Below are 13,680 nucleotides of genomic sequence, written 5' to 3'. Positions count from 1 at the left end.
TTTTTAATAAATTATACATGAACTTTGATTTAATGTGTAATTGTATACATAGTAAAATATTTTCCGAAAAATGATTTCTGGAAATGATTTACTTTTCTAGTGTTTGGATGAATCTGTGTAAAATATTTTCTGATGTTTGGCAGATTTTCTGAAAATATTTTCCGGAAAAGCTGTTTTAAATAAATATATAATAATACTCAATTGTTAATAAATTTATATTTTAAATTGTTTTTATATATATAGCAATAATTTATTTATAAATAAATAAATCAAATTAAATATATAATAATACTCAATTATTTTTAAACTAGAATATTAACCATCATAAATTGAAAACAACCAAAGTCAAATAAATTATTTCTAATTGTGTGTTATAAAAAAATAAAAAACAAGGATTAAATAATTATAAATTAGCTTCCAAACTACAATTAATACTAGAAATTAATAATCTTATCCAAATGCATAATTAGTTGTACACCACATGATAACAACAACATTGTTCAAGTGCATAACTAAATATTACACCACATTAAAAGTATCAATATCTTCAACCTTGAGAAAATTTTTGAAGCCAAATTTTTCTATGCTTCTTACTATTAACTAAAAAAGCTTTAGCCCCAGATTCATGACTCACTAGATAATCAAATACAGAACACAGGAAGTCATCATCAAATCCTTCTACCTCCATCGACATCACTTCTTCGTAAAGATGTGGTGTCTTATCCGCAGTAAATTGTTCCAAAGCATTAGCAATTTTGCTAAGTTGTTCACCCACAAATTTAATTTGTTCATCAACGACACTTTCTTGAGCATTTTTTCTTTTACATTTGGATGTGCCAGATGAAGATACTTTTGTTTTTACCTCTTCAGTCTCTTCATTGTTGCAGTTTATAGGCACTGAATCATGGTTACCATCATCCAAATCTATGTCAGCAAATGTTCTGGCAAAACTCCCTGTTGCCATATCTTTGCCAACAACCAAAGCCATTTCATCATAATGATCAATGCTTTTATTCAGAAATGGTTCATACTTCTTGTGTGCCTATTAGATATTATACACAATTAGAATAACAAGTAAAAAACAATTGAAATATACTTAACATATATATACATATATTACCATCATTGCTGCATCATATGTCGCTCTATCACATGTGATCATTTTCATGTTATCATCCCATCCAAAACCACTTTCACCCTGAATTGTGCATATAATCTGCCACTATTTTTTTACAGTCATCAAATGATTTTCCACATGCTTCGCATCGCATTGGACTTGAAATCTTTCTGAAATAGCTTCGACAACTCGATTAATAGAAACTACTTTGAAAGTATTAAAAGCTTATTTCCTTTTGGGCTTCCTCTGTTAGAATTTCAAGAAAAAGATGTTCCATCAGTTTTGTCCACCTGAATTGCTTGGAGGTCCCTTCTTTGTTTCCATTACCCATTCTACATTAATAATTGTCATTGTTAATCATTTCAATATCCAACAGGCTTGAAACATAATAAATTCAATATCTAACAAGCTTAAAACATAATCAATATCGAACAAATTCAAGACATAATAATTTCAAAGTCCAACAAACTAAATTTCAATATCATTATCCAACCAACATTAACAAAAAAAACTATTTCAATACTAAAACATACATAACATAAAAAACAACAACCCTAAGCCCTAAACCTACCTAATATTTCTAGCCATATAATCAGTCCACATAGTTTGTGCAATTTCGTCTCTTTTAGCAGACCATTCTCTTGTTTCTTCTCTTTCTTCTCGCTCCGTAAGAGTTGGTATTATCAAATCAGACTCAAGCTTCTCGTATAATCCTTGATTAAGTAAATCACTAAGATCAACTCTCACTATATGATTATGAATGATACAACAAGCCAAAGCTATATCTACTTGAGTTTGAAAATTCCAAAATGGTTCAGCATCTAATACACGAAACTGTTTCTTCAAAATCCCAAAACCACATTCAATTGTAATTCGCAATGATGAATGACGAAGATTAAAGAGTTCCTCTGCATTTTTAGGCCCCTGAGCATTAAACTCTTTTAAATGATATTGAACACCATGATATGGGGTAATATATCCATTTCGGATGCCATATCCAGCATTAGCAAGATAATATTTACCTACAATTTAACAAAGCATAATTATTACTAATAAATTATGAGCTTACTAGAACTATTTGATATTTAATGTTTTATAATTCTTACCTTCCGGAATTCTTAATCCTCTTGGGCGTGAAAGTGCATCACTTAAAATACGAGAATCATGTGCACTACCTTCCCAACCAGCTAGAACATAGGAAAATTTCAAATCAAATGTAATGGGCGCCAATACATTTTGTGTCGTCCCCCCCTTACGGCTACGAAATCTTCCTTGAATGCTAAGTGGAACGGATGCACGAACATGAGTTCCATCTAATGCTCCAATACAATCTTTAAAATAAGGATAAAACCTTGGATTGTTTCTGATTTCACTAGGAGTTGACTCATTAGGTAATCTAATAACTAGCTTATACAATTTCAAAATAGCTCTCAATACAACCCTAAAGTAACGGTAAATTGTCTCAATTTATCTATAATATCTAGGTCCAATCACTCAAAACCTTACATTATGACCAATTATATGTAAAAATATAACTACTTGCTCCCTAATAATCACCGATCTAGTTGATTGTAAGAAATTATTCCTACTAAGAATATCACACAAATTTAAAAAGGCTATCGATTTCATCCTTATCACATCAATACAATGTTGGTCACCACTATATAAAATACTATTAATATAATTTTCTCTTTCATAATCTCGATTCACATGAGGGTGAGAAGCAATTTCCTTCCTTGTTTTTAATTTTTTAATCCAGAAAGCCCTAGAAGCTAAAACTGAGGTCATGACTCTGACAATTGCATTTTGATCTTGATTACGATCCATCTACACAAAATAATGCCACACAAATATTTGATCACTACAAAAAAGATGCAAACTTTTAATAAGATCACATTTATGACTAAAGTTACCATGACTAAAGTGCATACATACAAATACCATGTGTTAAAAAAATTAAAACACTACTGTTAAATAAATAAGACAATGTGTAGTGATGTTACTATTTTTATTATAGTAGCTACTATTTTCTATAATACACTAGAATGTGTAGATTTCATTTATTTATAAATATTACCGGCATTTATTTTCAGGAAAAAAAACATCTTTGATCTTTTGGATTTTATAAGGGCTATTATTTAAAAAAAATCGAGGTAGAGTAACTATATTTTTATTAAAATAATTAAAATTAAATCAGATTTATTAAAGAGAAATGATTAGGGATACCACCTCATCTCGTATCCCCTTTTAAATATTTAATGATATTTTAATATTTTTTTCTTGTTAGTTATATAAATTTAATAATTTGTTAACTTGAATCTCAAACTTCGATTTTGAAACATTAAACTAAGAACCTTGAACTGAACCCTAAACCTTAAATCTTGAATCCTAAGCTTGACATTTTGGTTCAGGATTCATGGTTTGGGTTCAAAAAAAAAATTACATATCAATGACATGAAAACTTTTACTGAAATATCATTAAATAATTGGAAATGAATACAGAATGACGTGATACAATCCTTTCTTTTTACTAAAATATTTCTCTTTGGATTCTATAATAATTTCTTTATAATTTTAATTATGATATTTTAATTTTATAATAATTCAGAATATATGTTTCTTTTAGTTTTATAAAATTAATATAATAGAAAATATTGCTTAAAATTTGAGATGGATTAAAACAAAACTAATTTCATGAATGTAATAAAAATTAGGATTAATGTATTAAATAAAATTAAAGAGAGATTAGATTTGGATATATAAATAAAAATCAGATCAATTCATAAAAAAAAATCAAATATTTGATTAATCTTTCAAATAATGAAAACTTGTTTTTATTTTATTTCAATTCATAGCTTTTCTCTCTTACCATCAAATCTATAACCTAACTGGACCATAAAGTAAACGAACAACAAATTGTAAATGTTTCATTTTCATGTATGACAATGATAGTAGTCTAATCTCTTTTTTTTTTTAATTAAAAAAAGACAATTATTCCGAAATTATTGAATTAAATACTAAATAATAAGAGGAAAATTAAAACTTGTCTAACACATGGTATGCATTTGCAAATCACCCAACGGAGTTTTCTTGCTAACCAAATCATATCATAAACTATATTATTAAATACTTCCATACTTATTTCATTGTCATGTATGATAATGATAGTAGTCATTTGCTAGGGATGGATAATTATTTGATCCAATTTTTTAATTATTTTATTATGAACTTCACCCCTACTGATCTTCCCCGGCTCTTTTTCAAAAATTGCTACATTAACTTCTTTTTAATGGAGGAGAACAATTACTTTTATTATCAAGGGAAGAAAAGGCTATTTTTTTTGTCGATTTATATTGACTTCAGCAGAATTATAGGAACGTGTATCTGATAGAGAGACAGAATAAGTACAAAAACCCATAAGCTTAAAATTGCAGGGAGAGGTGCCTTCATTGTCTATTCTAGCATATTGAGATTGCTCCTTGTTTCTGCATGCTATAATATTGAAGTGAGCTAAATGTTCTAATAGAAAGAATATGTGCCTAATTTCTCTTTGTGAAAGAGTATTGTCTTAATCATTTGTTCATTTTAGCAGCATGAATAAAACAATTTCTAGATACAAGTCTGCTAAAGGTTCTCCAGAGATTGTTTATTATAAAATAAAATAAATACTCAAGGTTGTATGCATGAAGGAATGCTTGAAACAAAACATGCAATACAAATAGATATACATATTATACTTGTTATGGAAGGGTTTCAATTTTATTTATTAATTCTGCCTTCTCAATAGTAATGGTTTGCTGTTTGGGGATATCATTATTGAGGAATCTGAGGAGCTTTGGTTGTGAAAAAGTGGCAGTTAAAATTTCAGGCAGGCATAAAATTTTAGGCATGAAATCAGTTAAAATGTGAGCAAGTAAAGAACAAGAAGAAAAAAAACAGCTTTAATTAAAGAAGATGCCATACCTTGCGAAGAGGAATGAGATCCTGAGAAAGAGAGAAAGATAGGAAACGAAACAGCAGCATGTAAAATTTCGACTGATTTCCCTTACAATCAAACATCAAATGAATTTCAACTTTCATTAGTAACTGTGGAACTAACACATGAATAATATATGAAACTGCGAAAAAGGATTCATGAATGGCATGCATAGGAACCAACAAAAATTAATTGAGAACAATATAGTTAAGGCAACAACAATAGGCATTCACATTTCTTTCCCCCTTCAAATGGTTCTCTAAACGTAGTTAGCACAATGCAGTACAACTAGGTTATGAAGTATTACTAAGGTTTAAAAAGTATGGTCAAACTCTAGGCAAAATAAGCTGCTTATGCAGGTTCCATTCCACCAAAACCCTACTATTTTTAGGTCTTTTTCTAATACCTTGAGACTAGTGTACTCATTCCCTAGTGCTGATAGAATTCCTTGATCTTTATCCTATCCAAATTTGACTTGTTGCATCAAATATCACTTACCATAATTGGTCATCCCTCTAACTTTTTTTAACTATGAAGCAACTAAAGAAGGTATTCAAACTTGATTCCAAACTTAAAACCAAATCTAAAGATTCTCTATCCTAGTAGATTTCATAAGGTAGGAGGGGGCAGTGGAATAAACTAAGTTCATAAACTATAGGGAACAATCAAACCTACTTGGAAGCATTGCTACTTTCACGCACCTCACTTTCATTTGCAAAATTCATGACTAAACTACATGAAGCATCTATGCTTGAGCCTACTCTGAATCACAAACACTAAGGCAAAATTAATGAAATTTGCAAGTAAACTATACAGATTTTATTACCCATTTACCGAACAAGGAGTTTGGTTTTACTTTTTTATTGTAGAGGCATTTGTGAAAATTTTGATTCTAAAACCACCAAGATGTTGTTTACATGTAATATGATACTTCAAGAATTTTGGCTTATAGTTTATTACGTATCAGATATTAAGATGTTTCACAAAATTAGTATTTAACAATCACATCATTGTATACTCTTTTTTGGTTTATTGGACATTATATTCAATAATTACCAGCTCTTTTTCCCTATTTTAAGATGTTACAGCTATTGTTAACTCAAACTGCGTGCTAGATATAAGGGCTCCTCCTATGATATTGACATCAAAGCTAAGGCGAAGCACAAAATCTATCGTAAAACAAATTAAACCATCCTATATACATAAAAAAGAAGCAAGAATAGAAAGTGACATCTTGATTCTGAAATAAATTTGACAAACTTATATGGACGAGTAAAGTTTGTCAAGGAAGATAGCTAAAGGTGAGCTTGGTGGAATCAATCTTCAAGTATCAGCCATCACCCACAAGTATGTATAATATTGCACAAGACACCAAAGACTGTTCCTGTTTACCTCCCCTTTCTAATGCTAAGCTTATGTTAAAAAGAAAAAAGATTCATGAATGGCATGCATTGATGCATTCCTCTGAGGCCAGGGAAGCCTTACTTCTTATTCTTGACACCAATGATATCAGTCGATTTTAATGTGTCCAATTCCTGCACCAAAACCACAACCCCACATCACAAAACCCATCACCAAAACAAAATTAAAATGCATAATTAAAGAAGATGCCATACCTTGCGAAGAGGAATGAGATCCTGAGAAAGTGAGAAAGATAGGAAATAAAACTGCAGTGTATAAAATTTGCCTGAAAAGAGAAGATATGTGACGGTAAGGAAAAAGGGAAGAAATATTATAAGAAGTTGAAGAACGGAATAAGAAGAAGACTTACCTGGATGAAGAAGGGGATGAAAAATGTGTTATAGAAATGAAATCAGTAAGACATTTTCCCCAAATTGCAGGTCATTTTACTCGTGTCTAGGAAAACATTTTCCAAATGTAAAATGTTTTCAGGCTTCCAAACACCGTAAAACCAGGAAAACATTTTCTGAAAAATGTTTTCCTGACTTCCAAATGGAGCCTTAATTTAATGCAATTATACACATGAAACTCTAATTGTGGTTCAAATGTATACTTGAAACTTTAATTTTAATTTAATCACGCACATTTAAAGAAATAAATAAATTAATTTATTTTTATATTGGATAAATATAATTATTTATGTATACAATATATAAACACAAAATGATGTTATATCAATAATTGTGTTAATAATTTACAATAATTGGATCAAATAAAAATTTCAAGTATAAAATTACACAAAATCAAAATTCATGTATATAATTGCACATTAAACCATAGTTCATGTGTAATTTTAAGATTTCTCTCATTCAATTCAATTAAGCTAGTTCCTTAATTTCATCTCATTTATAAATGGTTAAATTAACACTAATGATAAAAAAAAAACATTGTAATTGAGCAAAAGGCCGTTTTACCTAAAAGGGCCCTTTTATAAATTTAATTACGAAAATGGGCCGTTTATTGGGTTATTTATCGGATTAGGCCGTTTTCCACAAAAATACATCCACGTCAGCGCATTTTCAAAGTACGTGTCAACAAAACGCTTCCCTAGGAGAGCGTTTTGTCCACGTTAGCAGAAAACGCTTCCTTGAGGGCGCGCTTTGCTGACGTGGGCAAAATGCTCCCCCAGGGAAGCGTTTTGCCCTTTTTTAAGGTTAGGGTTTTTAGGGTTTAACTAATTTAGGGTTAAAGTTTTTTAGGATTTAAGGTTAGGGTTTTTAGGTTAGGGTTTTTTAGGGTTTAGAATTTAAGGTTTTAGGAAATAATTAATTGAATTGGGGTTTAAATTAACTATTAATTTTAAATACTAAATACTAAATTAGAGTTTAGGGTATTAGAGTTAATTGATTAAATTAGGGATTGATTAAATTTAGGGTTAATTGATTAATTTAGGGTAAATTGATACATAATGGTTTAAACATACTATTTTAATATTTTATTTCTTATAATATTTTAGTAAAAAACCCTTAAATAACTCTTAACGTGTAAACAATAACTTGGTAATTCGATTACTTCAACATTTAGGTTTTTTTCCCTTATCAATATCTTAGATCATTTTATTTTTGATCCACCGGCTAAGTTTCTTTTACCTTGTAACAAGCTCATTTTTTATTCTTTTAATTATTAATTTCCAATATACATACACGAAAAAGAAATTCTCAAAGATAACATGATTGCAGCATATATACATACTGGTGCTATGCTAAGTTTAGGGTTTTGAGAAAAAAATAATTGAATTAGGGTTTAGAGTTTTAAAGTTAATTTATTAAATTAACTATTAATTTTAAATACTAAATACTAAATTAGAGTTTAGGTTATTAGGTTTAATTGATTAAATTAAGGTTTAATTTTTTAATAAATTTGTGTTTAGGGTATTAGAAAAAACATATAAGCAATATAGTTTTTTTTTGTCTTAGGGTTCAAGGTTTAGGGTTTCTGCAAGAATAATTTTGAGTAGATGTTTCTGGACAAATAGTGTCAAAAATGCTTCAAATAGGATGCACTGTCAGCAAAATTTCTGAAAGAAGCTCCCACGTGGGTGTTCTTTTGCTACAGTAGTTCGTAGAAAAATAATTTTGAGTAGACGTTTCTGAACAAATAGTGTCGAAAATGCTTCAAGCAGGATGCACTGTTAGTAAAATTTCTGAAAAAAGCTCCCACGTGGACGCTCTTTTGCTACAGTAGTTCGTAGAAAAATGAGGCTATAAATGAGCCAAATTTTATTCTCAGGTTGCATAACTTACAGTAAAAAAAATTTTAAAGAGGCTAAGAAGAAAAGAAATTGAAGATGAGTAAACGTATTAGTGTTGTTATTTACTATGATGGTGAGGTTTGTAACATCGAGAATAGTGTTGTTTTTTTATCGGAGAATACAGCGAGGCTGGTTTTTAACCAGAACATAGATTTGACAGAACTTTGTAAAAGAATTAGGCGTAAAATCTTCGGAACGACGCCAATGAAAGTTTTGTCTATTAAGTATCGATTTTGTGCTTCAATTGATCTTGTGACATATGACTCATTCGACATCAAAGGTGCTCGTAGCTTGGAGACAATGGTGCAGACTCATCTCACTAGTGAATCACCCTATCTTAAGTTATATGTACAATTTTTATTGCGAAATAATACATTTGCAGCTTCAATATTTACTGCTGGTCGAGAGGAATACACGACCCCTACCCGACATTCAGTTAGTAAGTGGCAAAACATAGAAGCGCTCGTGTTTAGTAGCAGTATGGAATACCCACCCCTGCATGACACTCCGTTAGTGGATGGGACATGCACCTCAGTGGGTCGATGTTTGATACTGGAAATACATACTAGGGAATGACATTAACTTCTAGTGGTTGGCAATCCACATCTGATTGGAGACATTGTGAAACGTCCATAAGGAGGGATGATGTACTCCCTACGATGTCCACCGGTGAGGGAACCTTCTATATTGCACATGATGATGGGTTAGATGATGAGTCTGATGCGGATCCACCTCGAAAGACCAGTCTTGATGGTGTAGAAGTTGCATTATTTTCTGAACTAGAGCTTGTTCCAACCATACCTGAAGATGTTGAAGGGGGTTCAAATGAAGAAGAAGAAGATCTGTGATTTAGGGCGTATTCACCTTCAGTCTATATGCATAATGTTGATCTATCTCAAGATGATGCGCTGGAGTTTCCAGATGTACCATACAGAAGGCGTGACCGTATAAGTTCCTCATTAGATTTGGGTGAATCGGAAGTTGGTAAGGAGTTTTCCAATAAAGATAGTTTTCTTGGTGCAGTAAAACAACATAGCATCATGAACGGGGTTAAATACAACATGGTTAAATCCAAATCCGATATGTTTGAGGCCAAGTGTACAGTGCAAGACGATACATGTTCATGGAAAATCATGGCCTCGTTGAGGAAAAAGACAGGCTTGTGGGAGATAAAAAAGTACAAAGGTCTATATACATGTGTTGCCGGTACAGTATCACTAACTGTTTAGAGTTTTTTAATAGTACTATTATTACGTACTGTTGCATTTTTTAACGTACTTCATTGACAGGTGTTTCGGAAGATCATCCCAAGATAGATTCAGATATGTTAGCTACCTTAATACTACCGAAGATGAAGGCAGATCCCAGAACTTCAGTACCGATCTTAATTGCTAATATTTGTAGCCAGTTAAGGTACACGCCCTATTACCGCAAAGCTTGGATTGCTAAGCAGAAGGCATTGGAAAAGATTCATGGTAGGTGACATGTTTCATATAATTAAGTGTGACAGTGGTGTTAGGTGCTGGAGAGATATGTTTCAGGTTGTGTAACAGACCTTGAAACGAAACCTGCGTACTACAACGACCGATTGCTCCGTAGATGCCAAGTATTTAAGCGTCTGTTCTGGAGCTTTAAGCAATACTGAGACGCATTTCTATATTGTAAGCCATTAGTACAAATTGACGGTACCTTTATGTACGGTAGATATACCCATCGACTACTGCTAGCTGTGACACATGATGGCAGTGGGAGAATCCTTCCAATTGCGTTTGCAATAACACCGGGGGAGTCAGCTGATGACTGAGAGTTCTTTCTTTCTAGGTTCAAGAGGCATGTCTGCCCCCAACCTAGTATCTGCGTCATATCGAATCAGGGCACGGGAATACTAGCCGCAATTGAGCGATAGGGAAGCCTGTGGCATTGCACACCCCATCGGTATTGCCTAAGGCATGTTACGTCCAACTACTACGAGCAATTTTGATTTATTAGTGAAAAATGACAAGTGACCAACATGGGTATTTAATATCTATTAATATAATTTCGTTTGTAATATTGAATTTATTTTAAATGGAAAAGTGGTATGTAATTTTCGCTTTTTCGCTATCAACTTATATTGGCAGGGTATGAGATGAATAAGGACCATTTTCATGATATGTTGCGGTTTTGCGTTCAGATAACGAAGAAGGCGCAGACTACCTCTGTAACATACCTTTCGAATAGTGGACACAAGCATACTACGGCGGCCTACGATATGGTCATATGACCTCAAACCTGACTGAATGTATAAATTCTGTTCTAAAAGGAATACGTCATTTGCCGATAAAATCGATTTTTTTGAGAGACATATTTTCGTTTAGCAGGACTATTTTCGAAGCGAGCAGCGAGTTATAAAGGCCAAATGCAAGGAGGCCGTGTATGGTGCGCAAAGGTATTGCAAGAAATTAACAAGGCGAATGAGCGGGCGAACACCATGGACACAGTTTGTCACGATCGAGACAACCTATGGTTTCATGTGACCAAGTTTGACAGGCCGCACAAAGGTATTATTGGAAGGCAATATCGTGTACACTTGAGAAATATAACTTGCGACTGTGGGAGGTTTGTCGCACTTCGTTATCCATGCGCTTATGTAATTGCAGCTTGTCAGAATCTCCATCTAGATCCCATGAGCTACGTCGACGAAGTGTACAAACTAGAAACCATGTACAACGTATGGAGACACGTATTCCCACCTGTCCCAAATGAGCGTAAGTGGCTGCCTGTATCGCTTGCTCTGTTTAAGCTGTTACCGGATAGAGAATTGCATCGCAAACCAAAGGGTCGACCTTGCTCGACTAGAATACGTACCAATATAGATACCCAAGAAACAACCAATCAACATAAGTTGTGTGGATGGTGTAAGAACCCAAGCCATACAAGTAGATAATGTCCAAATCGAAATAGCTGATAGTTGTCGTAAAAAATTATGTTGTATTATTTATATTTTATTAAATGAAACTATGTTGTATTACAATTGTCTTTTTCAAAAGAACTTTTATTTTATTAAATGAAACAATATAAAAAAGTTTGTACAAATATATTAAAAAAAAATCAATGTCCGTGGCGGTCGGAATTAGTGCCACATGGGGGTCGTCGACGGGTTCCATGCTGGATTCCTCCTTTGATCAGCTTCCGGCGGGGGTTGTGGTTCCTTCGGCAGGGGATTTGGTTGTGGATGCTGAGAGGGTAACCCACCTTGATAGAATAATGATTGTGGCGGTGTTTGCATCACCCATGGCGGAGGTGTTTGAATCCTGTAAGGTGATAGGGATTGGTAGAAAGAAGAGCTCCCCGATGGTGCCTTATGTGATCCCTCGTGTGATGGCGACCTAGAAATCGACGGTTGACTCGGAGTAATCGAGAACGGAGATAAATCGGGCCATGGATTCTAACCTGCCATAAGACTAGGAAAAGGAAACATATAAGGGTTAGGATACATATAAGGGTTAGAATACGCACCTGGCATAATCTGAAAAGGCTGTGATGTGGGTGTCGTCGGTTGAACTATTGGGCCTGGTAATTGTGTGGGCGCTGTTGATGGGCTTGCATCATCGTCCCTTCTTCTTGGATTTAAAGGGCCCCGTCGTTCCCTTTGGGCACGAATTTGTCGTCGCCTCTCCTATTCCGACAATAAGTATGGTTTGCCATGGATCCTAAACTATGGCATGTATTCCGGTATGCACGTTAACTCTGGAACGATGATCAGTTCCCGAGTAGGTATATAATCATACCGATTTTCTCACATTTCAATATAGTATGACCAGAATATTTCTCACTTAAAAAAGAATATTTTAAGAAAAATATAAGCCTCGAAGGGAAATTGCGAAATGTCCCACCGGGAATGCTAAGGTACCAATGGGAAGATGCAGTTAGATTTTGGAATTCATCAAAGAAAAGAGAGGTATTCGTACTTCTAAACTCTTATAATTATTTCGGTTTATAGTATTCATTATATACATAATAATAATTTCATAATGTAAGATCGTGAGCGAGTTAGAACTACAAGTAGGCAAAAATAAAAATTCAAACACATAGCTGGGTCGAAAAGTTTTGCTTGTCTAACGATGAGGTAGTTTGAATTTTTTAATTGTGTCAAATATTAATTACTTTCCACTAAATAATATTTTTCCTACTATATTGTAGGAACTGTCATTCGGTCAAAAAGTATTTTTTAATTGTGTCAAATATTAATTACTTTCTACTAAATAATATTTTTCCTACTATATTGTAGGAACTGTCATTTGGTCAAAAAGTTGGATGCCTTCAGCTTTTTGACATTACACATAGAAAGAAAGATGGATCTCCTATGACTACTGAAGTTACAGAAATTATGGTATATTTACTTAATAAAATTTCAATTATTTTAAATATTTATCATGTTTAATTATAATAGTTTAATTCGTCATTTGTAATACAAATAATATCAAGTTAGGTTGCATTTGCATGATTATACATTTTGTTTCTACCTCATTGATTGATTTATTAGGAGAAACTAAAGGATAAAAGGGCGGAGTATGAAGCGATGGCTTTAAGTGATAATTCTTTTAATCTGGACGACATTGATAACCAAGTTATTACTGAAGTTTTGGGTATTGTAAGGTATGGTCGAGTTCGATTTCAAGGATCTTTTGTTAGTCCAACCCAATATTTTGGATCCAGCTCGCAGCAATACATGCCTTCGGCGAATCAGGCTCAAGCTGAAGTTCAGAAGTTAAGAGACTGCACGACTTAGATGCAAGCGAGCACAATATTTAGTGGCATTTGTAAAAAAAGCGCCGTTAAATATCATGTTCTATAACGACGTTTTCCCACATAAATGCTGCAAAATTTAGCAGC

The 13,680-nt window shown here is 32.9% G+C and overlaps 1 protein-coding gene across 1 annotated transcript; it reads right to left on the bottom strand.

The window, feature by feature from the left end:
• Positions 1 to 432: 432 nt before the first annotated feature.
• Positions 433 to 6,966, bottom strand: LOC121210988 (uncharacterized). The gene is made up of 5 exons (XM_041083082.1): positions 6,710 to 6,966; positions 6,579 to 6,628; positions 5,081 to 5,161; positions 1,121 to 1,449; positions 433 to 1,042 (listed from the first exon to the last, which is right to left on the bottom strand). The coding sequence occupies exons 4-5, from the start codon at positions 1,166 to 1,168 to the stop codon at positions 548 to 550; spliced, it is 543 nt and encodes a 180-aa protein (XP_040939016.1). The 5' UTR covers positions 1,169 to 1,449; positions 5,081 to 5,161; positions 6,579 to 6,628; positions 6,710 to 6,966; the 3' UTR covers positions 433 to 547.
• Positions 6,967 to 13,680: the final 6,714 nt, after the last annotated feature.

Source organism: Gossypium hirsutum, chromosome A12 (genome assembly GCF_007990345.1).
Source record: "Gossypium hirsutum isolate 1008001.06 chromosome A12, Gossypium_hirsutum_v2.1, whole genome shotgun sequence".
Taxonomy (NCBI): Eukaryota; Viridiplantae; Streptophyta; class Magnoliopsida; order Malvales; family Malvaceae; genus Gossypium; species Gossypium hirsutum.
The sequence above is the reverse complement of the archived record's forward strand: the minus strand, read 5'-3'. Positions and strand labels throughout refer to the sequence as shown.

Bases quoted from the DNA above. Each gene is read 5' to 3' on its own strand.
- LOC121210988 (XM_041083082.1), bottom strand. From the start codon at position 1,168: ATGAAAATGATCACATGTGATAGAGCGACATATGATGCAGCAATGATG. The intron at 1,043-1,120 runs GTAATATATGTA...AATATCTAATAG, and splicing joins CATATGATGCAGCAATGATG to GCACACAAGAAGTATGAACC.